This window comes from Petromyzon marinus, chromosome 31 (genome assembly GCF_048934315.1).
Source record: "Petromyzon marinus isolate PM22_M1 ecotype Great Lakes invasive population chromosome 31, UKy_Petmar_22M1.pri1.0, whole genome shotgun sequence".
NCBI classification, from domain to species: domain Eukaryota; kingdom Metazoa; phylum Chordata; class Hyperoartia; order Petromyzontiformes; family Petromyzontidae; genus Petromyzon; species Petromyzon marinus.
Genome location: NC_133697.1, coordinates 10,236,193 through 10,262,536, shown reverse-complemented (window position 1 = coordinate 10,262,536; position 26,344 = coordinate 10,236,193). Strand labels below are relative to the sequence as shown.

At 48.4% G+C, this 26,344-nt stretch overlaps 2 protein-coding genes across 2 annotated transcripts; one reads left to right on the top strand and one right to left on the bottom strand.

The window, feature by feature from the left end:
* The first annotated feature begins 342 nt into the window (after positions 1-342).
* LOC116947817 (left-right determination factor 1-like) lies at positions 343-4,899 on the top strand. Its single transcript, XM_032963993.2, has 4 exons — positions 343-791; positions 2,217-2,469; positions 3,111-3,353; positions 3,824-4,899. The coding sequence occupies exons 1-4, from the start codon at positions 503-505 to the stop codon at positions 4,155-4,157; spliced, it is 1,119 nt and encodes a 372-aa protein (XP_032819884.1). The 5' UTR covers positions 343-502; the 3' UTR covers positions 4,158-4,899.
* A 240-nt stretch (positions 4,900-5,139) lies between these two features.
* Positions 5,140-19,681, bottom strand: GSTZ1 (glutathione S-transferase zeta 1). The gene is made up of 9 exons (XM_032963994.2): positions 19,550-19,681; positions 18,863-18,914; positions 15,830-15,891; positions 15,403-15,483; positions 14,743-14,868; positions 14,414-14,492; positions 12,844-12,896; positions 12,341-12,390; positions 5,140-7,256 (listed from the first exon to the last, which is right to left on the bottom strand). Exons 1-9 carry the CDS (start codon positions 19,568-19,570, stop codon positions 7,127-7,129), a joined length of 654 nt encoding a protein of 217 aa, XP_032819885.2. The 5' UTR covers positions 19,571-19,681; the 3' UTR covers positions 5,140-7,126.
* Between the last annotated feature and the right edge of the window lie 6,663 nt (positions 19,682-26,344).

The window sequence follows — 26,344 nt, the reverse complement described above, 5'->3', positions numbered from 1 at the left end:
CTCGCTCACTTGTCGATACTCAATTACAAGTTGGATCCTTTTAACATGAGAATTATCCGCATCATCATTATCACCACCACCACCATCACTAGAGTCAACTTACTGAGAGAAGTCTTAAACAACAAAGGGCGGCCCGGTGTGCACTTTAACGTGGCCAGGAAGCCGTTCCACGTGGTGTATTGCGAGGCGTTAATTATAATCCGCCGAGGTTCAGACGAGACGCTGGCGGGAGGGAAGGGGAGGCGGTCAGAGATGAAGGGCGGCGATGGGTGGCGATGGGGGTTGGGGGGAGTTCAATCGTTTTTTTGCGTTTCTTGCTCCTGCGTATAAATCAGGGACACGCGGAGCAGAGATCGTCAGTCTCCGCCACCTGTCTCCAGCCCTCTCCGCCGCTCACATTTCGCGCACCCGCGAACTTTCCACCTTGCCTCTCTTTAACTATCACCGTCTCCTCGCCTCCTCTTCGATTCGATCAGGCTCTGTATTGTCTCGCGTGCTGATAATGACGGCGGCCCTGATGATGATGACGATGGCGCTCATGATGATCGTCGCGTTGGTAGTGGTGATCCCTGGAGCCCACGGCTACCTGGAGGAGGAGGTTAAGGCCTCGCTGCTCGGGGCCCTGGGTCTGAAGGAACCTCCGCGGATCGAGAAGAGGGATCTGGAATCGGTGATCGTTCCGGCCGCGGTGCGGGCGCGCTACGCGTCGATGCTGCAGAGACACCGCGAGAGGAGTCGGCGGAGTCTGCCGAGTCTTGCCGGCATCTTCCGCGGACTCCGTGGCAACGCAGGTGAGAGTGCGGGGGAGGAGGAATACGTGTTCACCACGATCGCCGTTACCCCGAGGAGCACCCACCTCGCATGCAGGGTACATCTGGCGAGAGAATGAGCGGTGAGGCGTGCTTGAAAGGGGGACGTGCGCGATTCGCGTGAGATGGGGCGGTCAGAGCGCACGAGGCAGTTCGGAAGAGCGCGCACGAGAGAGAGATATTGCGTAAAGTGAATACATTATATGGTTATAGATTTAAAGCTTCCGTGACTGCAAGGATCCATACTCTTTGGTTCTATTCGGTAAAGTCACGTAGATTTTAGTTGTTTTATTTATTACCTACGTGACTTTACCGAATAGAACCAAAGAGTACATTATATGGTGATGCAGCGTTGGCGTCGGTGCACAGGCAAACAAACGTAGCGACATTCGGCAATAACAAAGGGTTTTCAAACAAAACTAAATATATAACAGGCGGCGTTCCGTGTGGTCTGAAGTGAGGGCCGTTGCCCGAAGCTCCCGCCTGTTACATTTCTTTTAATGTAGCGCTGTAAAGGGCTATCGCCTGAAATGTCGCCCGTTATATATTGTTATTCCTTTAAGGCCAAGACCCTTATTGACAAATGTGTTGAGGTTTTGTTGTTGCTGCTGCTGCTGTTGTTGTTGCTGAGCAATGCCACCGCCGCCGTCGTAATCATCAAAATTGCCATCACAATCAGCATCACTGCCATCACCTCCGTGCAGGTTGGTCATGTTCAGACGAGCTATTGTTGACTTCTCCGTAATCAAGATCGATTTTGCGTCGATCAGTGCCTTTGCCGTCGAGTGTGTTCGAGTTACAACTCCACTACCGCTCGCTTCTGCTACGAGTCGATATATTCTCGAATTTGAAATGACTTCACTTAAACCGAAGGAGCACCGCTCTTTGTGGGTGAGACTTTGCTGGGAACAATACTAATTAGGTTGGATATATTGTGCGTGGGATGGCGCGATTGCTTCGTGCGCCGCGTTACAAACCCACAGGATATGCTGATTGATGGCGGTGTGTATTCGCGTGCGCGCGGTCGTGCCTGTGTGTAGACTGAGTGCCGTATGTTGATGGGTGCCTGTGGTGAGCGCGTCCGGGAATCCTGCGACTTATGCCCAATATGCAGTGGGCAAATAAAAATATATATCTGGGGGTGCTTCGTAGCCCCGAGTCTTGCAACAATCACACAAGAGGTTACTTCCCGGACGAGTCTCTCTCCCCCCACCCCACCACCACCAGCTCACCTGCATCCAAGTGACAACGTTAATAAAAGCAGTCTCGGGCCCGATTACTATATCGTTGCGAGCTCTGGTGCACGCCCCTCGGATGAATCGTCGATGATCAATGAGCAAGGGCAACTTTGCCGCGGTGCTATCGCGTCTAACGAGACGCGCGCGTGTGTGTGTGTCATCCCCCAAGACATTGCGGGCGACGTGGTGTTCGAGGACGCGACGCGCCAGCGGCTGACGTTCGACATGAGGGACCGCATCCCCGACAACAGCGAGGTGACGCTGGTGGAGCTTCGCCTCTTCAAGACGGCGCCCGGCGGGGCCTTCAGCGCGGCGGCGCAGAGGAGACACCCGCGGCCCGCCAACCACGCGCGCGTCAGCGTCTTCTGGCTGGAGGAGCCGCTCGTGGGGGCGATGAACCGCTCCACCCTGGTCGACTCCAGGTGAGCCGCCACGGCAAAGCGCCGTCGATCAGATGCGCCCGCAAGTATCTTTGATGCAGAAACAAAAACAAGCAAACAAACACGTTGGCTTGGGCTGGCCCCATTGGGGTGTGTGTGTGGTCAAGTCGCCGGGGGTAAATGTTGTGCTGCTGAGAAGTGTTCGTTCTGTGGAAACTCGAATGAACACATCCGCGTGGGGGAATCCTGTGAACCAAACCCTTCTCGGATCGGGGAAGCGCTCTCACACACGGGAGCTTCGCTTTTATGCACAGCTAATGCGAAAAAAACCCCTTGGTTTTCTTGCTTTTCAACACTCCTTCCCATTTTGCTGAAAAATAAAATCAATGTGTGGGCAAATTAGCCCACGTGACAACTTGATTTGCATTCATCATGTCACAGCCATACTCATCTGCTCTAACCCAATTACACATTTCAGATAATATATTATTTATCATTTATTTACATTTTACGACCATAGTTTTTGCCTCGATTTCTATCTTTTTCATTGCTGTATATCTATTTTTTGCTTGTAACTTTGGCGAATCAGAGGTCCCCTCGCGCAAATGAGACTCGTCTTGATCTCTACCCCCCACCCCCCTGTCCTCCTCCTCTTCCACAACACACCACACACACATGCGCAGACTCGTGCCGGTGGGAGACTCTGGCTGGAAGGGCTTTGACGTGACTCAGGCCGTCCAGCACTGGCAGCAGCAGAGCGGCGGCGGTCCCCTCCGACTGGAGGTGCGCGTCGAGGGCGAGCGGCCGGGCAGCCACGCGGCGCACATGGCCTCGCTGGTGCGATTCACACCGCAGGAGGCCGGCGAACAGCCGCCCATCGGCAAGCCCGAGCTGGTGGTGTACACCCTCAACCTGGCCGAGTACGGGTAAGAAGAGTTCCCGGCACGAGTTTTCGTGTTTGGGTGTACGCACGTCGACACGACGTTGAGCTGTTTGCGCAACGTACGGAGCCAAGCGTGCTCATCGGGGGTGCGGGGCGAGGGCGATACACACAAAGCGCAGTTGTTAATACATTATATTTGTCACTGAAAATTGGATGGTGGAACCTTGGGACCGACGACGATGGTTTATTATGATTTCCTTTTAAGACAGTGTCGTTGACAATGTAACATGTAGGCTTTCGCGATCAATAATATCCACGACAAAAAGTTGCCGTGTCAGATCGTGAAACTTTTTGTTATAGCGACGACGATCATTCCGACGATCAAACCCGACGGCGATACTCCATCGTCATCACCATGATCTTTTGTAACCTTTTTCATCATCATCATCCTGACCTATCGTAACCTCTTTCACAACGTTCCGCCCTCCCCCACCAACCACCACCCCCGGACAGCGGCCGAGGCGACTGCGAACTCGACTCGTCGCACCCGGACCACGCCTGCTGCCGCGGCCACAACTTCATCAACTTCCGCGAGCTCACGTGGACCCAGTACTGGGTGCTGGAGCCCGCGGGCTACGAGGCGTTCCGCTGCACGGGCGGCTGCCGACAGCCGAGGCCCCTCCACTCGATGTACGGGCCACGCCACTGCTCGCCCGTCGAGAGTTCTCCGCTGCCCATGATGTACCTGGTGAAGAAGGGCGACTACACGGAGATTGAGGTGGCCGAGTTCCCCAACATGATCGTCGAGAAGTGCGGCTGCGCCATGGACAACATTTCCGTGGTGTGAGAGGGAGTGGTGGGAGGAGGGGGGGCTGTGGTTGGGTCGATCGTGTCTCCAGAGGCCGTCTCATCTCGTGTGAATGTCTCGTGTCTGCCCCGTCTAGATCACCTCTCTCTCTCTTATCTCTCTCATTTCAAGTCTGTCTTGCCCGTCTCGCCTGGTCATCTCTTCATTTTTTTCACACGTCATCTCTTTTCCATCTCCGTCATCATTTCATTGGCGTTCTCCCATCTCAGCTCGTCTCTCCCATCCTCTCTCTCCGTGGTCCACGAGCGACACTCAGATCATCGACGGCCGCGTCCCTCAAGTCAACAGTTTGAAAAGGGGCTCGGGCCGACGGCTCCATTGCACTTAGCGAATAAAAATTAATAAAAAAATGACCATTACATAAAACACCCGATAGAGTTTTGTACATACCGATAACATTCCTAACCCTGCCGTAGTGTTTACACTTTTGTAATTTTTTGTTAATCAGTTTTAAACATTTAGCGATTAAATGTTTCACGCGACTGAATATTATGCGCAAAAATGAGGAATAAAAGTTTTCATCATTTGCTGTAAATAACATGCCGTACTAGTTTGTCGATATGCATGGACTTTGTATTGGGCCGGTTTCTTACAAAAGTTACGCTTTTTAAACTTCGTTTTTTATGCCAAATATGTTTCCCGCCCCACACGTTCGATGGTTTTAAATACCGTCTGAAGTTTCATCGTCTGTAACAAATAAAAAGGTGTACATTGAGTCGGACTTGCTGTGGTTGGAATGTGTTTTTCAAATTGCACGAACGGGAAAAGTATCTTTAAAATAAATTATTTGGTGACGCTGCTTTGGGTCATTGTGACGAGGTCAAAATTGGCCGGGAGGGAGGACGTCTAACCAGGAAAGTCATCAAGGAGTCGTAGCTTAGAAGAAGATTAACTCCATCTCTATTGGTAGGGGCTGATATCGGCTTTTTAAAACGCAAGAAATCAGGCACACATCACGATGTCACTTAATCAATGCCGCTCGCTCGATTTATGCACGAAAATACAAACAAAAAGTGCAGTTTCACATGCGAAGGTCACTTTAAAGGGTTTACGATAAAGACAATGAAAGGTTCGATTAGTATGGTAGCGAAAGCTTCCTTTTCTCACCGTTAAGCTATTAATCAAAATCGCCCCCTATAAACGTCAGCAACCGTGCTATCTCCACCATTACCCAAGTCTCCAAACCAATCAGCGACGATCAAGTTAGCTGCCATCCGTCTTGATAAGGGCCGACTGATTACGGGTTGCTTACTGGCTGGCTTGCTCAGTGGTATTTATGGATGTAGCAACATCACTTATTCACTCGAGCTCTTCGGTCTATGCGTTATGCAGAACGGCCTCTTCCATAAATGTCACCTGTTATGGATATACGTTTCCTGCTAAGGCAGCGTTATTGGCGAATACGCCGAGATTATTTGAAAGGGATTAGCCCACTAATAGATGGATGGCTCATTTGCCGATTGCTATTAAAGCAATGCACTCTATTGGTTGTGAGCTCACGGATTTCTAGAAATTAGGTTCCACGGCAGCTAGGGCACAGGTAACAGACATCACCATTGCTGGTTCAGCTAAGGCTACTTTGTTGTACAGTGTTTTCCACAGCAATGCTAATCAGTCTTAACTATTTTATAGTTTTGCGTTAAACACGGACCCATATCGAACAGGAAAGGGTACCTATAGACATCTCACGGTTCACCAGCATTGAAGCAAGGCCGAACCAATGCGGTTGAAATTATACACAGCCAGACTGATACGCCACTGATGGAATGTGTAAAAAGATTTCTACGCGGAGGGGCTGATAGGAGGAGGTGTAATGCCTGCATCTTTATTTTGTTCCTCATCGCTTGGACCGAGTAGTGTGGCTCACACCCCACACAGCGGTTGTGCGTCGCGGCCCCGTGGATGGTGGAACCGCACAGACTCGCGCACGAAACGACCGCCGTTCGCCACCCAAGTGGCGGTGACATCACCCGGGGGGTGGGGGGGGGCTCTTGCACCAGCACTTTTGAGGCTCGCCTGGCAAGGCCACAGGACGAACCCCAGATGTTCTGGGTGACTGTGACGCGGTGTGGGGCCAATGGGTCATTGAGGGAAAGTTTGACGTTGGCCAGCAGATTACGCCCCCATTGGAGTGCTCGCATTCGCCACGGCGGAAAACGAGGGCCCTGGTGGTCCAGATGCACGGTGGGTGGTGACCCCTCCACCGTGAATCTAATTTCCAAAAATACCACAAAATGCACACACATGCACATCGACAGGTGACAGAGATCCCCTAGCGTCAACACAGGGCACTGAACCAAGTGCTGTTTTGGAACATCCATTAAGACTGGTACGGCGCATGAAGGGGTGGTGTGACAACACATTCGGCCGCCTTTGTTTCCCGAATGATGATGTTTACACACACCAGGTACTAATTTAACACCGAGTCGACCTAGGTGAGGCGCAGGACCATTTCTTATATCAATCTCCACTGACATTACCCGTGGCCAGAAATGCACTAACCACTGCTCCCTATACACAGCTACACATGCATATTACTCACGCACGCAAAGAGGGACGTGAACATACCAGCGGCCCGTACGTCCCAACCAAAACCTTGACTGTCTTTTGGCCGTGTCTATTTCCTAACTGGTGCACCTCATAAAATATATTTCAACTTGTAATGCGCCGCACAGTCGTCACTCTCAAGGAGAGAACGACTCGGAGACGCGAGCAACCACGGACAAACCAGGAAAGGTAGCTGTGCGGGTGAGCTGGTGCCAACGATTGCCAAAGTTCCGTGGTCCTCTACATATGAAGATTTTTTTTATCAGCCAATTAATGAGTGTTTACTCGGTGGCTATTGGTCTTGGGGCTTGTGAATCTCACTATGGGGTCATTCTCATCGCTGGTGAATGCTACGGCGGTGTCCATCCCATCGCCGGTGGAATCTCCCGGTGGCGCCGGTTTCACGGCTGGCGTAGCTCGGGGGGGGTGTCGGGCTGGCGGGCGGCGTGGGCGACGCGGAACGCCTCCAGCTGTTCCAGCGCTTCGTGCACTCTCCGCAACGTGGGGAACGCGGCCAGGTCCACCTTGAACCTGCGCCGGCGGCGGTGGTGACATGGGCGCGCGCACACACACACACACACCACCTGTTATAGGAATGTGGAATTTCCAGCAAAGGCTTGGAGATAAGCGCTGCGTGCGGGTGACTTGTTTCAGCGGGAAAACACATTTCAGATTTTTTTGGGGCTTTTCAGCCAAATTTAATTCAGATCGCGCGTCACGAGCGATAGAATTCACAAGGTGGGAACGTCGCGAGGCCAAGTGTCAATTCGGAGCCCTCGCAGAGCAGTGCGTCACACCGTGGTGGAAAAACGCTGATGCCAACTATGTCTGTGATGCTTCCAGCGGCTTTTTATCTAAACACCAGGGACGCTGCATGCTCCCACGCCCCCTGCTATAGAAAAACGCTCAAACCATTGGAAGTGAGACTGATATTAATTTTTATCAGATTAAGTACTTGGTCCCAGGAGATTACGTCACACATACTTAGAAATTCCCTTATAGAATTGCCTTTATGCACACCAGGGGCAAGTGAGCTTGTCATACGTCAATCAAACCAAATTTAAAATCTCAAGAGTTGTAATTCAGGGAGTCTTTAGTGTCCATCTCACAGCAGAGTTGTAATTGAGGGAGTCTTTAGTGTCCATCTCACAGCAGAAGACATTTGTAAAAAGCTCCACAACAGTAATTATTACTCAGTCTCAAATCTAACAAGTTATTATGGGCCTAAGTGAATTTTACTTCGACGTGCATTTATATTTGACTTTTACACTCTTTTGGTTGTAACTAGTTTAACAGTATTTTGGAGGGGATGGGGAATTTTTTTGTATTCAATTATTTTTACTCTTCTAATCACGAATATACAGACCTGCTTGCTTCTGGAAGTTGTCAATTGAGACCTGCATTGTGAATTGGACACCGAATACACAGACGACCGCGTTTGGGCGACCCGTGAATAAGAGACTCGTGTCAATTCTAGTGATGCTGTAAGAGAGGAATAAAAAGGGTGCAAAATATTTGAATGTGGGGCCCTGAAATAATACAGCCTCAAGTTGTTTATTAATTTCACTCATTCATAGGGCAAAGGTCAGCCGTGAGTTCTACACCGCTTTAAGTTACGTGCTAAACGCCTCAACATTAACGACACTCGTCGTCAGTGCAAACCAAGAAATTCGCCTTCCATGGAGTTTTGATGTTAAAGTTGATATAAATCAGAGACCCCAGTTACTCGTAACAATTAAAGACTATGCAGGAATTAAAGCGATCAATTCCTCCGGTGGAAACATCACTGAATGTAGCAAACGGTTTAATATTATTGACAGTCGTAACAATATTGTTTTGTCTTGGCAAATTCCATCCAGGATAGTTTACATTATTACAATACATCTGCTATGAATTACAATTTATTTTTTAAATCTTTAATTTCCAGTTGGTTTTGGTCTGCACTGATTTAATAAGGTATTGTTACATTTCATATGCTTCCATTTACACAGAAGGTATCCCTTGCACAAGCAAACAAAAACCACCAAGGGACCAGAAGTCTCACTTGGCTCCCACCAGGTTATTAATAAAAGAAGTCCGTTGAATAACGGAGAGTTGGTCAGAGGCACTCCGAGCACATAATTCCTCTTGGGGCTAGTAGCGCACAAGAGCGTAATGGAACGCGCGCGTATACGCACGTGTGTTGGCCCTGCAGGAGAACAGGACCCCCACCCCACCCCCGTGCTTGTGTATTCCTGCACCCATGCTTGTGTTGCGATCGAAACGTCGTGGCTTTTTGTTTGCTTTTATTATTTATTATTTTGTCAGGCTACAGTCTACATTATAGACTGCCGGTACACTCACCGAGGTTAAGAACCAGGCTACAGTTTACAGTATAGACTGCTAGTATGCTCACCGAGGTTGTCTACATTATAGACTGCCAGTACACTCACCCAACTTAATAACTAATGTTACAGTCTACATTATAGACTATAGGTACACTCACCAAACTTAATAACCAAGCTAGTCTACATTATAGACTGCTAGTACACTCACCCAGCTTAATAACTAATGTTACAGTCTACATTATAGACTATAGGTACACTCACCAAACTTAATAACCAAGCTACAGTCTACATTATAGATAGCTAGTACACTCACCCAGCTTAATAACTAAAGTTACAGTCTACATTATCGACTGCCAGTACACTCACCAAACTTAATAACCAAGCTACAGTCTACATTATAGACTGCCAGTACACTCACCCAGCTTAATAACTAATGTTACAGTCTACATCATAGACTATCAGTACACTCACCAAACTTAAGAACCAGGCTACAGTATAGATTATAGACTGCCAGTACACTCACTCCGATTAAGAACCAGGCTACAGTATTATTTTTTTATTTGTATTAACTTTATTTTTTATATTTTTTCTTCTATCTACGTGACTTTACCGAAAGAACCAAATAATGTGTGTGCATGTATCGCTGCATGTGTGTATGTATCGCTGCATGTGTGTATGTATCGCTGCATGTGTGCGTGTGTATTGCTGCGCGTGCGTCGTGTGTATGTACCGTCACGCGTAAGTGTGTGTGCGCGCGCGTGTGCGCGTGTGTATTGCAGCTACTTGTCAGCTGGACGCAGACAAGGGCTGCGCAAACACTTCCAATACACGAACTCGTCGAAGAGCCGCAACCATCGACCGCACCCACCACCACCACCCGCGGAGGCGACGCTTATTTAGAGAGCTTAGCGACGGTGGTGTGAAAGAGCCTCCAATTTCTACTCCACCACCACCGCCGCCGCCACCACGGCCCAATAGCTTCAGTGGGAGGGGGGGAAGGGGGGGAGCTGAACACCCTACCCTGCTGAAAGCTCAGAGCCCATTCTAAATCTTACACTCAAGTCAAAAAAGGGGAGAGCCTTTCTTAAATATACATAGGGGATGAGAAATAAAAAAACAGATAAATACGTTGCGATTTCAAAAATTGGGACTTCTGCGAAAAAGAGCTCTATAGCTCATCGGATTCCTCAAGTATAAAGTCTGAATCCGATTCTAAACCCAACGGCTTGATGCAACAGACGATATCGTTACTCACTCTGCCGACAAATTCGACAACCATTCAAAGTGTGCTTATTATTCACCGTGTTGCCCCCCGCCTCATTTCTTGCACGCCCCCAGAACCCCTGGAGCAAGGTCACGCACGCGGCAGGCATGGGTTTGCACCGCCGCTGCCACCGCCACCGCCCTCGCCGCCAGTTCCCCGAGTCGCTTCGATCGTCCCCCGCAAGTTTAACGAGTGGCCGCGCAAACCCGACACATGGCTCGAAGGTGAGGCTCCATTGTGGGTCACCTATGGCGTAGACCAGGTCTCAAAGATGTGTTTCTGTCTGCGCTCGGGAGTCTAGATGTGTGTTACATTTTGTGTTGGTATTGTGCGTGTAGTTTGACCCTTGAAAGAGCTATGAACCTGCTCAAATAGAAAAGTTTCTCTCCATCTCTGTGTATATAAAAGGCCCCCCCCCCACCCCCCAACACCAGGATGCTAAGGCCTAGGGAAAAAACTTCCCAGGGGGTCCCGAGATCTCAGGAGGTCCAGCCTGTGTCTGCTTTTAATTAAAATAACAAGTGGCCGTCATTTAAAAAAAAAAGTCTGTCTCCGACAAGAGATTGCGTGGCCTTGTTAATATGGGAATGGCCGTACCGTAAAATCTTAACCCTACTTAACCTCAGTTGCAGCTCTGCACGGCGCCGTTTTACCGCAAACCTTCCGGGATATGGAACTAGATCACCTATGAATAAACGTTCCGTTATTGAACCACACGGCCGTACGTGCTCCAAAGTTAATTTTGTCCACAAAATTTGTGATGAATGCGTTCGTCAAAAGTTTTTTTGGATTCCAGTCATCGACGACGACTATGATCGGACGGAGATCATCGTCAAGCGCGATGATGACGACAACGGCGATGACTGCCCACCCAAGGCGCGACCGGCTGCGATGAGGAAGACTAAGACCGAAAACGATCATTGGCTGTATATGTATAAAAAATATTTAACGAGTTCACCGATTGGCTAACCTGATAATATTCGGAGGTGGTGACGGGAAGGGAATTGCACGCCCTTCACACCAACATTTAAAAACGAAGGGTGAACAAAATGTTTAACTGCGTTAGTCGACAAAGCCTAAGAGAACAACTAGATGAAATTCACAGGCTAAGACGTGACTAAAATTCCACAGGTTGTCGTCGACTAGACTGCCTAAATGTTTAAATGCTGACTACACTGACACTGGTAGCGAGAAAAAAAATCACCCCTGGGACACCACGAGAGGAGGAAGTAATAAATATAATGTATGGAAAAAACATAAACGGTAAATTGACGGCATGCTGGAATGGAAATCCCCAAAAGAGACAGAGATGAGCAGCAGGAAGAACGGAGGACCGGACAGCAGGAAGGGGAGGATGAGGGGGAGAAGGGCCAATATGTCGAGGATGAGAGGGTGATGATAAGATGGTGAGAGGGTGATGATGAGAGGAAGATGGTGAGAGGGGAGGGCAGAGAGGGAGGGAGATTGAAGGAAGGAGTGAGCAGAAGTGAGCTGCACAGAGCGGCGTGTTGTCACAGGGGGCGGGGGAGACTGGAGGGGGATTCAGAGTGGGGTTGGTCACACAAGAGTCACGTTATTTACGGGAGGCTTGAGCTGATCTAGATGTATTGATTACCTTACGTGCAAGGGGAACGGTTTGTCAGCCACAGTTAAGGGGTGTGGTGGCTACGCACGACTGTGATCCAGCGCTTTTGAGGTCGGGGGTTGGTGGATTACGCAGAGATCTGTAAAACTCTAAAACCCACTGGGGGGGCTGCGAGGGGGCCAGGAGATGACAGTCGAGCAAGTGGGTTCAGGAACCTTTTTGTACGGTGACTGTTATTTCCTCACCTGCCTGAGTACTCTGGTTTCGTGTCGCAGCCCAAATACTCATTAAAAAGGAATTGGCTACATAAAAATAACTAAGTAACGCTTTCCTCGCAGATAAATAATTGACAAGAGGACCAGTGTAAGTAACCTTTGCTACACTTCGAGTCGAGCAGTAAATAGTTTTCCGGCCGGAGAGTGCGAGTGCGACCTCTTACCTGGTGGCGTTGTACACCTGTGGCACGAGGCACAGGTCGGCCATGGTCACCTGAAAAACAGGCACGGGCACGCGGCGTCGGCTGCGGTGCTGTGACACGGCCATCATGAGCACCCCCCCCCCCCCCAACGACCGGGGAAGCCAACAAAATAACCTTGAAACTGACACTGGGCAAACTCTAAACGTGGCGCGCACGAAAAATGGCCGCAAAAAGACCACCGCTGGCTCCCAGTAAACGTGGAAACGCTGAACCGACACGAAAAAAAAGGATAGGTTTCATCCTTTCTGAAAAAAAAGCTGGTGTTAAGATGTTCAAACACCAAATGTATACCTTTTTGCAAGGCATTAAGTCTGCATTAACCGCACACATTTGTGGCAAAACTTGCAAACAAACATGCTCAGCCACGTGCCAACGTTGAGCGAACGTTGGCACGTGGTTGAAACCGCCGAACCGTACGTTGACCCAACGTTGGGCAAACGTTCCACGTTTACCGGGGCCCTCACCTCGTCTCCGACGCAGTACTTCCCGGCCGTCTTCTGCAACATCTGCTCCACGGCTGCACTCGCAGGAAGAGCAGGACAGCGGCACGGAGAGCACGGGCGGGCACGCGTCACCGTGTTAGCGTCCGCGCACCGTCGGGCGGCACCGCGCAGCCGCACGCCGCACGGCACGCGCAACTGCTCCATTTGCCCCAATGCGCATTTCCCGTTTTAGTTTCGTTTTAATCGTTTACGCTTTGCAACGACTGTTTTGAATGTTCGTTTTGCCTGTGCAGTTTACGTATGCATGTTGAACTTATTTCGCACCATACGTTAGCCAACCTTCCTAGTCGGAGGTACGGAAGGACGGCAAACTAAACACAAAAGCAGGGAAATTTTGACTTAAAGCTTTCGTGACTGCAGTAATCCATATTCTTAGCTCTTTCGGTAAAGTATTGTTTTATATATATTTTAGTATTTTATTGTTTCCCTTCAACGTGACTTTACCGAAAGAGCTAAGAATATGAATTACTGCAGTCACGAAAGCTTTAAATCAAAAGATGGTATCTTGTACATGCGCACCTAGGCTGAGTGTCCCGTGCTGTCCAACAAACACATCGTTGATACATTCCTGATTAAATAAAAAAAATACTTAAAAGTCATGGGCAGGAGCGTCTTAATGGCAGTTCTAAAGAAATTAGTTCTAAAGAAATTAGTTTTTCAATCTAGATTTAAGATGCACAGCTCCCCCAAGTGGCTATCTAACATTGGAAGAGCGTTCCAGATGGCCACAGAAGTGCATCTGAAAGCGAACGATGCGGTAACCGTCTTTGTTCGACGGCTAGCCAATGCGACTCCACTGTACGGTATCTTGAGATGTGCTTATTTCTAGATTGCTTTGCTACCATGGGGTGGCGTACAATAGTACATATGAATGGAATGGTGATGAGGTGAATGAAATAGATGAGAGGAAGTAATGGGAAAATCTGTGATGCGTGAAATCGGTGAAAGCGAAATTGATGACAGTAAAGTGATGATGAATGGATTGAATGAATGGGGTATGAGTGAGAGCCACATGAGAATATCAAGAGGGAAAAGTAATGGTGGCACATACGAGGTGGAGACTGAGGGGTCGTTGGGCGAGCTAGGGAAAATAAAGCGGAAACTCGTGAGCGAAGGTGACCGCTTAATGTGGAGGGGAAGTTTGTTCTGGTGAAGGGGAACGAGAAGAGCAAAAGAGCGAGAGTGCGGATTGAGCGCAAGGCGGAAGAGGAACAGAGAGAGACGGCAACGAAGAGGGCGAGCAGGCACGTAGCAGGAAATTAGCGTGGCAAGATATGGTGTGGCAAGACCGCGAAGGGGTTTGTAGTAGATCAGGCAACCTGCTTTTGATTCCGGGCCACGGCTACCGCGAGTGGCGAGCGATATCTGAACCTGCACTGCCCCCCCACCCCCCCAACCACTTCACCAGCCTGCACTGACCAGTGTGGTGGTGATACACGGCGGTCAAGTAACTCCCACAACATGGGGAGGCCTTCATCCAGCAGTGGATTGACAAAGGGTTATAGATTATATATGTTAACAAAAACTATACCCTGGAAACCCTTGGCGATGAAGTTCTGGGCCCACTCCTCCTTCCTCGCCTCCCCCAAGTACTTCAGCACGGTCAGGTTCTGTGATGGGAGTGGGGAGAGGATGCAAGGACATAGGTACGCTGGAGTCAAGATCATCGTCATCTCCATCGTCCTCAATTTTCGTTATGAATTCCTAAGAAGTCTGCAACAGGTCTCAGGAGCGGCAAACAAAAATAATATTTTGTACGTCTCACTAACTATAATGAGCAAGTGGAAATGGGAAGCAATGGTTGGGGTTTAGCGATGTCATCGGCAGCGTTGGGCGTGGCTTGCAGTGGGTTTCTCCCACCTGTAGTGGCTGGATGCCGGTGACAATGGTTTCCGAGATCATGCGGACGAGGGCTCGCTTCCCTGGCTCCTTGGGTAGGAGGGCAGGGCCTTCCCGCGTCTCCTCCAGGTACTCGATTATCGCCAGCTAGCGGGGGACGGAAGGAGACAAGGGTCAGGTCACGACAATGACGGTGGCGACAAAACTTTGCCGGGACCGCCGTGTGCGCGCCTGTGCTCGCGTTCTGACAGTCTGTTAAAAATCATGTTTGGGGGATCTTTGTCTTTGAGTGCATATGTATATTATTGTGTTCAGCTGTCATTGCGTTTGTGCGTGCGCACATGTTTGCGTGTACGTGCGTACATGTGCACGTTTATTTGTGTGTGTACGTGTGTGGATAGACAAATAGAGGAGGATAAAAGGGTGTGGCATGGGCTAGAGAGGAGATAGACTGATACATTATAGAAGGATATGGAGCTGATTGAACTTGCCGATGACCCGTACCAGCGGTGTCAAGATCGGCCTCTGTGGAGGAAGGTTCTTTAAGGATGCCACTGGGCAGTTGGAGGCAGTCACCCTCCAACAGCAACGGTGGGCAGATGAGTGACACTCACAACAAGCAGAGTGACGGGCAGCTGTTGTTGTACCTGTGTGCGTGTGCGTTAGCATGCGTGCCAGTACCGACTGCGAGATAATTATTCCGTCGATGTCGAGTGCCGGAATCTGTCCCATCGGGTTCTTTTTACGGAAATCATCTGTCAGCTGCATTCTCACACACACACATATATATATTAATTAACACATTTAGCAATTACAAGACTGCTGGGGCAAGGGCTCTTAGCAAGCGCCCATTCATACCGGTACGGCACGAGTGGACGTGGCCAGGACCGTGCCAAGTCCCATTTGTCTCCCCGGTGCTGATGTTTAACATGTCGAACCAGCTACTCATTTATGGCTAAGGCACCTCCAAATGCAGCCATAAGCTAGTGGTCGAAATTCCACGTGCTACACTCTTGACTTCTCACAAGGTGGTACTGATTTTGCCGTCCTCAGAAGGATGATGGGTTGAGCCGAACGGGGTGTAACTCCTACACCTGCCATCGCTCACCTGCTCGCCCTTGAGGAGGTTGACAGGAATCTGGTCATACTCGATGCCTTTGTACGCCAGGGCTGCAACACACATTAAAAAACAAATACTGTAAACACAAGGTGGCTGGGTGGCTCAGGGATCCAATACAACTGAAATCTGCGGTTCAAATCCTGCGTGTGGAACATGGAGTGTTATCCCCTGGTACTTTATACCAGTGAGATCCTCGGTTCGAATGCGGTGGGCAGTGTTGAGTGTTACCCCCATGGCACCCGGTATCGACATCCAGGGTTCTAATCCAGTGGAGCATGGAGTATTACCTTCTAGTATGTGCAATGTTTTTTTATATATATAAAAAAAGAAAGTTTTCCAGTTATCTCCCACACGAATGAAAACTCTCAATAATGGGATTGTCTAACTTTCCACACGAAACAGGACCACCTTGAAAAAGAGTCTTGAAACTAAGCGAGGAATTCCAGGATAAAATATACTGCATTATTATCATATTTTAACTAAGAGGGAAGTTCATAATGGAAATTATATCAACAACAGCAGATCTGAACACAATCACAATGTAGGTGTAAATCCCGAACATTAATCCAGCATGTGAAGACGTTTTGGTTTGGTGAAAAAACAGTTTTGAGGAATGTGGAACGTTACTCGGGTTAGGGGCAGGCCTTCCAAACCCCCAATCCCCGTGGCTTTCCAGGTAATTCGTTCAACATTAGAAAAAAAAAGTTTAAAGTGGTGCAGACCTGCCGTCACATGCTCGGAGGAAGTTCTTTGAGGACCTCCTCTGGAGGGTATTTTAGCCTACTCTTTCACACTGGACAGAGACACGGATAAGGTGGCAAGTATCCACACTTAACCCCAGCAAACAAAGGTTCCAGTTGAGAGAACTTGCACCGTTGTGGCTTTTATTTTCTCAAACTGCCGTGCTGGCATGTGGAGTCGAACCGGCGACCCCGGGATTGTCAGTCCGGTGTGCTGACCATTCCGCCGACGGCAGCATTCGCGTTGGGCAATCTAAACAAAGGCGCTTAGGACTCCGTAATTGGTAACATTCTCGAAAATGAATCAATAATGGTGGCATGGAATTGATCAGCGTTCAGAGTTGGCACACCGTATCGTGTGTCACGCTGGCCCGAATAGGCGCTCCCTAAATGCGCGTGTCCGCGTGGGTTTTACTGGTACTGTAGCCCAAGTACTCTTCTTTTACGCACGGTCAACATTCGACATATGTTGTGTGTACATATACATACCATGGTCGTCAACACATGGCTCAGTAGACACACGTGTCCTGTATGCCCATGTGTAACACACCCGACACGTGTTCGCGGTTCAGTGCAGTCGCTGTTGTTGAAACCACGTGGGAGCCAATTGACTGACACACAAAATGTACCTCTGTTTTGCACTGAATTATGTGGAGTGTACACATGGGCGTTGCTGTGCACGTGGGTAAGTGTGCACGTGGCCGAGTGTGCACGTAGGTGCATGTTACCTTGCACACGTTAACGCTTGTACAGGTGCGTGAGCTCGCGGGCACACGTGTACACATGCTTGGGTGTATATACACACACACACGTGGTGCACACGTGATTTAAACGCGTGCACGTGCGCCCTATCACGTTCACATACAGGGGCGCGCATGTAGACGTTTACACGGGCGCGTGTACGCTAGCCCGCGTGTACGCTAGCCCACGTGTACATTAGCCCACCTCCGATTAGCACGGTTGGCTACGTACGGCGCGAAGGAAATTCAATATTTTAGTTATTTTTCCCCAATTACATTCCTTTAATAATTATCAAATAGAGCAAGTTAAGATCTATAAGTATCTTGGGGTCATCCTGGATTCAAAACTTAATTTTGAAGATCACATTGATAATATTGGTAAAAAGACAAAAAGAAAAATTGGTTTTCTGTATCGACACAAGCATTGCTTCCCCCCAATGTTCCGTTTGGAATTGATAAAAGCTACCATACTGCCTCTACTTGATTACTGTGATATCGTGTATAAATCAGCCCCAAGTACTGTACTGAAAAAGCTTGATTCCATCTATCACTCGGCCTTAAGATTTGCATTGTACTGCCCATATAGGACTCACCACTGTGATCTCTACATTGGGTCTAACTTAACATCTCTTAATGTTCGACGGCTTGTGCGCCAGATCTTATTTATTCACGATGTACTTACAAAAAGATCCACAGACTACCTACTGGATCTCCTCTCTGTTTCAAAGAACAAATTTGACCTCAGGTCTTCGCTCATCTACCAGCTTCACATTCCCTATTGCCGTACAAAAACCGGAGGAAGGGCCTTTGCTATTGATGCCCCCAGGGTCTGGAATGCTATTGCCAATAAACTGCAACTTGAATCACTACCTATGAGATCTTCACTCAAAACTGCTCTAGAGGAGTTGTACACCCCTATCTGCCACTGCTATTCAGTGGCCTAAAATATGGCTCTAGATTTGTGTTATAATTTATGTAGTTTATTGTTAAAAATTTGGTCACAGTCCCTATGATCACTGTTACATTGCATTTAATGCTTTTATTTTGGTGATTTCGAAAACGTTTTTTTGTCTTGGCCATGTTTTTGTTTATTGTATACGGAGTTAGACTGATAGCTTTAATCTTAGTTGTCTTGTGGTTGTTGTTGTTATTTTGATTTGCATTCCACTGGGATTTTTTGCACACAGCGTTGGTGTACGGTGCTATTTCGGGAATATTTTTGATTTTTTTTCCTGGATTTTCTGTTTGCACAGTCACATAGTCACTTTAAGATGTTTTCTTGTTCATGTTTTTTTGTTTGTTGCGGTTGCACCCGATTCAAGAGTCGAATGGCTCACAGGGCTATACCAAATAAATGAACTATGAACTATAATATACACACGTACAACCGAACTCTGCTCGCCGCGCTAACCACTGCGCCACCGCTCCCCACTCCCACACGTGTGTAGCACTTGTGAGTACACACGTGTGTTGTGCGTGTGTGCTTTGGCCCGCGTGCTGCTGCTGTTGTTGTTGACGGGCCACCGCCCCCGTGAACTCACCAATCCGGACGCGCCAAGCGCACGAGCTTCTGAAGTAGGAATACAGCAAGGGCTGCAAAAACGGATCGCAAACTTAAGCACATCATCACACGCACGTCATCACACGCACATCATCACACTCACATCAGCACACTCACATCAGCACACTCACATCAGCACACGCACATCATCACACGCACATCATCACACTCACATCAGCACACTCACATCAGCACACTCACGGGTACACGCGTGCAGCCTGAACAGACTGTTGGGGCAAGTGCTGTTAGCGAGCAGCACCAATGAAGGCCGGAACGGCACGCGAGGGGTCGGAGTGGCCAGCAATCACGCCCGGCCACCTTTGTCTTGTGTGCACACACACGTGCACACATACGTGCATACACACGTGCACACACAAACACGTGCACACAACGGGACGGTCAGATTCACCTGCAACAATCACAGCCATCACCACCGTCGTCATCATCATCACCGTCGTCATCATCATCACCGTCGTCATCATCACCGTCATCATCATCTCCACCGCAGCAAAATCCACAGCTTCACAAAACACGGCGCAACCGTCATCAACAAACACCACAACCACCATCAAAACCAAACAGCACCACCAAACACCACCACCATCGTCGTTGTCGTCGTCGTCGTCGCCGTGAGTACTGAGTGGGCGTGGAGACCCAGTCGCTTTACCTTGAGCGTGGAGGCCGCCATGGCACAGGAGCGTGCCGACTCGGAGCGCAGAGAGACCGCGCCGAGCTGCGGGGCGGCGAGAGGCGCTAGGGGGCGGTGCGGGACCGGGGGAGGGAGGAGAGAGGCGGTGAGGAGTGGGGAGGGTGGAGTGGGAGGGGAGGGTGGGAAGAGAGGAGGGAGTTGGGAGGGTGGAGTGGGAGGGGAGGGTGGGAAGAGAGGAGGGAGTTGGGAGGGATGGAAGGAGAGAGAATGGATGAGTGGGCAGCGAGAGAGGAGGGACAGAGGACGAGTGGAGGGTGAGTGGGGGACATGAGAGGAGGGATCGGCAGCTCAATGGCGGCTCCTGCTGCTGGAACAGTGATGGCAGCCGCACTTTGAGTGGGTGAGGGTTGGACTGTGGGTTCGGGGTGGCTAAGGGGTTCGGGGCCGTCCATAAATGACGTCACGCGAGTTTGGACGATTCTTGACCCCCCAACCCCTTGTCACAAATTCAGACCCCACCTCAAATATGACGTCACAAAGCTCTGCCCCCCCTCCCCCCCCCCCAAAATAAAACATTCTTTAAATCGATTTAAACTATTGTCATTGTAGTGCGTATCTAATGTGGCGCTGCACTCTGATGTTGTAGGAGAAAACATTTATTAAAAAGTCTATTTAATTAAGTAGAACGTGTTGTCTATATTTATGTAAAGTTCCGCATTTTGATGTGACGTCACATTTCTCAAACCCCCCCCACGCCACAAATGTCTGAAACCCCCCCCCACCCTAGGTGCGTGACGTCATTTATGGACGACCCCTTAGGCGTTATAGTTAAGAGCCACGGGTGTACGGTTAGGGTCAGGATCAATAGGGCTTCGTGTTCGTGGCAGGGATATGAGTTCGTGGCCAAGGGTGAATGTTTAGGGCTGAGTTAAGTGGCGAGGCGCCTGAAATGAAGGATTGTTATCTCGTAACTTTCCACTTATTGGGCAAAGGCCTCTCACATTTTGTTCCATTCCTTCGTTTTTTTGCGTGTCGGTTGAGGAACAAGCAGTGAGTGAGTGTTTCCATGACGGTTGAGGGGCAAGCAGTGAGTGAGTGAGTGTTTCCATGACGGCTGCAAGTTATAAAGACTAATGTTCGGGCCAGGGTCAGAGTTCGGTGTTATGGTTTTAAGGATTGGGGCTAGGGGGCCGCGATTTTGGACGATTTTTGACCCCCCCCCCCCTTCGTCACACGGCGTCACAAAAAGTCAGACCCCCCCTTTAAATATGACGTCACAAAGCTCTGCAAACCCCCCCCCCAAAAAAAAACATGCTTAGATCGCTTTAAACTATTGTCATTGTACTGCGTATTTAATGTGGCGCTGCACGCTGATGTTGACGGAGAAAACATTTATTACAAAGTCTATTTAATTAAGTAGAACGTGTTGTCTATATTTATTTAAAGTTGCGCATTTTGATGTGACGTCACATTTCTCAACCCCCCCCCCCCCCCCATCGTCACACATCGTCACAAATGTCTGACCCCCCCCCCCCCAGGTGCGTGACGTCATTTAAGGACGGCCCCTAGGGTTGTCTCGTCAGGTTTAGAATCGGTCATAAGTAAGGGTTGGTGGTGTTTTTTTGGAATGATTTATGTTTTTATTGATTAATTACAGTAGTTAAATCAAATAAAAAAAATCTTGTGTTTGGGTGGTGGCTGTTCAAATGCAATTCCCTCCACAAACTGAGTTTGAACCACGTTTCATCCATCCGTGTTGATGGTCCCAAAACGGTCACCAATGACTGCACAAAAAAACCCCATCGATTTTAAAGGTGGGGGTTTCACAAGGCCCGGATGAATTCCATATCACACTTTAATAATAATAACAAAAATCTAATTATCTGCTGCTGCTTTTGTGGAAGTGGTGCAAAAGATTATTTGTCAACAACAAAAACCCCCCCAACACATTCGTCAATAACGCTGGTGACACACTAGGCGGCGTTTTGGGCAATGCCCCTATAAAGGAGTGTCATTGTCCAATACGCCAACTATTAAATATTTTTCTTTTAAGGCCAGTGTTATCGACAAATGTTTTTTTTTAAATATCCGTTTGACACGCGACGGACAGGTCCGTGTGAAAGGTGCGCCTCGAGTGTGAATCGGCAGGTGTCCAGATGTCAGACGTCAGAGCCCTTCTTCTAATGCAGGGTGGACCACTGCGAGCTGCAGTTCCAAACGGAGATACGTTCATGAATAATACTAGGTTGTTCCCCTTTCTGACGATAAAACAGGTGTTAAGATGTTTAAACACTAAATAGATACCTTTTGCAAGGAATTAAGTCTGCATTCACCACACGTACTTGTGAACATGGAAACAAACGTGCTCTGATAGTATATCAGAGCACGTGTGTTTGCACGTTCACCACAAGTACGTGTGGTTAATGCAGACTTGTTTGCTTGCAAAGGGTATCTATTTAGTGTTTGAACATCTTAGTACATTGTTTTATTGCCAGAAAAGGGTCAACCCTATTCTTATTTAATAATAGGGGTTTTCCCCTTTTTTCTGGCAACAAAACTGAACCCTTTTTACAAGGATTCATGTCTGCAATAACCACAATACCTGCAGTCAAAATGCAAACAAAAAAAACATACTATGATAATATATGCATTGTCCTTGAAACTGATTGGTCCACACCAAGGGACGGCTTTCTTTTGAGCCTCGACCCAATCGGTGCTCGACCAGATGACGCCAAAAGGCGTACAGCTCAAAGACAATGCACTATTAAAGTAATGAGGGCTCGGGGTGAGCATCTCCATCATTCGACCTCCTTTTCCAGTACCAAAATATAATAGGGTTTTTCCCCTTTTTTCTGGCAACACAACTGAAACCTTTTTACAAGGATTCATGTCTGCATTAACCACAATACCTGCAGTCAAAATGCAAACAAAAAACATACTTTTGATTTAAAGCTTTCGTGACTGCAGTAATTCATATTCTTAGTTTTTTCGGTAATGTCACGTTGAAGAGTAACAACAAAATAACAAAATATATATAAAACAATAAAAAATTCTCACGACGTTTCGACCATAACTCAAACGGTCATCATCAGGTGTGTTGGTTTGCATAAATTTATTTTAAAAAACGGCACATTTATTTATTTATAAAAAAAAAACCGTTGGCGTCACGCGCAGCGATTGGCAGTTTGCCCAGGACTAGTCCATCTATTTTTTTGAAAAGAGGAGGGGGGAGACGAAATTTTTTATAATGTATGCTGTCTGAAAGCCACTGTAAGCGTGAACAATCAATCAAGAACTGAAATGATTTATCAAATCTTTCCAATGATTGCTGGTGCTGGTGAGAGAGTCCTGCTGTTCAGCACACCCGTGCTGGTGCGAAGATGGCGCTGATGATGGTAGCCTCAGCCGGTCGGTGCGCCCTGTTTTGTCTTGTTTTGTCTGTCAATTCAGTGTTTTGCCAAGATTTTCGGAGTTCTCTAACAAGAGACGAACTTTTAAATATCAGGGAAACAACTCCTGTGGATTTAATTCCTACTTTTCTGCTTCCAGCGGCAGAATTAGTAGGCATTCTAGTCAATGCCGCGCTAGGCTTTGCTCAAGCAACGAAACGCCGCCCAAGGGGTAAACGGTCGGGGGCTCTCGTACGGCTACGCAGACGCGGGATCCGAACAGTGCTTCCGAGCTTTTTCCTCTCCAACGTACGTTCACTGTACAACAAAATGGATGAACTTCAGCTACTGATGGTAAAAAACAAAGACTTTCTTTCAGCTTCTGCATTGTGCTTCATGGAAACATGGCTGTGTGATTTGATTCCGGACACTTCGCTACAACTAGCAGGATTCCATCTTGTAAGATCGGATCGTGACATAGCACTCTCCGGCAAGACGAAAGGCGGTGGTATTTGTTTTTACATTAACAGTGGCTGGTGTGTAGATGTCACAGTGATTCTGCAACATTGTTCTCCACTCCTTGAATCAATTTTTATAACCTGTAAACCGTTTTACTCGCCTCGCGAGTTCGCGTCGCTCATTTTGGTCGGAGTTTATTTGCCGCCTTGTCCTCAGGTTAAAGAGGCCCAACGCATGCTCGCCGATCAGATTCTGAGTGTGGAGCGAGCAAATCCAGATTCGTTGGTTATCGTACTTGGCGACTTTAACAAAGGTAATCTCAGCCACGAACTCCCCAAATACATACAATTCATTAAATGCCCAACCAGAGAAGGGAACACTCTGGATCACTGTTACACTTCAGTCAGTAGAGCCTACCACGCCGTCCCCCGAGCAGCACTAGGACACTCTGACCATGCCATGGTCCACCTGATTCCTGCATACAGGCAGAAACTAAAACTCTGTAAACCTGCTGTGAGGACATCTAAACAGTGGACCAGTGAGGCTGTGGAAGATTTGCGGGCGTGCTTAGACTGTACTGACTGGGATATGTTCACGACTGCTACCAATAGTCTGGATGAACTCACAGAGGCTGTGACGTCCTACATCAGCTTCTGTGAGGACTGCTGTATCCCAACACGTACCAGGGTGAACTTTAACAACAATAAGCCCTGGTTCTCAGCAAAGCTCAGAAGGTTGAGGTTGGAGAAGGAGGAAGCGTTTAGGAGTGGAGATAGAGACAGATTCAAGGAGTCGAAGAACAGGTTTAGCAAAGCGGTGAGAGAGGCTAAACGACTGTACTCAGAGAGACTAAAACACCAGTTCTCTACAAACGACGCTGCTTCTGTCTGGAGAGGGCTCAGGCAGATCACCAACTACAAACCCAGAGCCCCCCACACCACTAACGACTCCCGCCTAGCCAACGACCTGAACGAGTTCTACTGTAGATTTGAAAGACAATTGGACTGTCCTGAACCACCCCTTCCAACCCAAGAGGCCCCATCCCCCACCAATACTACAGAGACGACTATCTCCTTTCAGGAGGGAGAAGTTAATAGACTTTTCAAGAGGCAGAATCCACGCAAAGCAGCCGGGCCGGACTCTGTCTCTCCAGCCACCCTCAGGCACTGCGCTGACCAGCTGTCTCCGGTGTTCACCAACATCTTTAACACCTCCCTGGAGACATGCCATGTACCAGCCTGTCTCAAGTCCTCCACCATCATCCCTGTGCCCAAAAAGCTAAGGCCAACAGGACTAAATGATTACAGACCGGTCGCCCTTACATCTGTGGTAATGAAGTCTTTTGAGCGCCTGGTCCTGGCACACCTCAAAGCCATCACAGACCCTCTCCTGGACCCCCTTCAGTTTGCCTACAGAGCCAACAGGTCTGTGGACGATGCAGTTAACATGGCCCTCCACTTCACCCTACAGCATCTGGACGCCCCAGCATCCTACGCCAGGATCCTGTTTGTGGACTTCAGCTCTGCCTTCAACACCATCATCCCTGCCCTGCTTCAGGACAAGCTCTTCCAGCTGAACGTGCCATACACCACCTGTAAATGGATCACAGACTTCCTGTCTGACAGGAAGCAGTGCGTTAAGCTGGGAACACAAGTCTCTGGCTCCAGGTCCATCAGCACCGGAACTCCTCAGGGCTGCGTCCTTTCCCCTCTGCTCTTCTCCCTGTATACCAACAGCTGCACCTCCAATCATCTGTCCGTCAAACTATTGAAGTTTGCGGATGACACCACCCTCATTGGGCTGATCTCTGGTGGGGATGAGTCTGACTATAGGTGGGAAGCTGACAATCTGGTGACCTGGTGTAGCCAGAACAACTTAGAGCTAAATGCTCTAAAGACAGTTGAGATGGTTGTGGACTTCAGGAAGAATACAGCACCACTCACCCCCATCACCCTGTTAGACTCCCCAGTAAAAATTGTAGAGTCCTTCCGCTTCCTGGGCACTATTCTCTCCCGGGACCTCAAGTGGGAATTGAACATCAGCTCCCTCACCAAGAAAGCTCAACAGAGGATGTACTTTCTACGGCAGCTGAAGAAATTCAACCTGCCAAAGACAATGATGGTGCAATTCTATACAGCGATCATTGAATCCATCCTCACCTCCTCCATAACCGTCTGGTACGCTGCTGCCACTGCCAAGGACAAGAGCAGACTGCAGCGTATCATCCACACTGCTGAGAAGGTAATTGCCTGCAATCTACCGACCCTCGAGGACCTGCACACGACAAGGTCTATGAGGCGAGCGAGGAAGATTATGGCCGATTTCTCCCACCCTGGACACTCTCTGTTTCAGCTACTCCCCTCCGGCAGAAGGCTTCGGTCCATCAGGACCAAAACCTCACGCCATAAAAACAGTTTCTTCCCATCTGCTGCTGGCCTGTTAAACAAGGCCAAGGGCTAACACTGTTTTTAACATTTGATCTACATAACGACACGTTGCTGATATTAACTATGTTTCCCTATTTGTATTTTTAAATTATATCTTAAAGCTATTTTATATTCGATATTTATTTAATTTTATATACTTCAGCCCCTTAGTGTTAGACTTTTAACCCTTATTATAGTAAGACTTGTTTAAAACTTATTTAAGATTTTAGATTCCTATATGTTGAATGTATGCACCATCCTGCCAAAGTAAATTCCGTGTCGGTGTGAACTTACATGGCGAATAAAACCCTTTCTGATTCTGATTCTGATAGAATCCATCTTCTCGGTTGAAATTGTCTCTGTGCTTGTATATGTGGATAGCCTCATGAACGAATCTCTCATGGAAGCCAGATGGCTTACAAAGAACCTCCGTCTTGGAAAAGTCAATGGCATGTGAGCCTACTGAATTAGAACAATGATCTGCTACGGCCGAGGTGTTGGACCTACCGTGTTTAAGGTCTGCTTTATGTTCACGAATG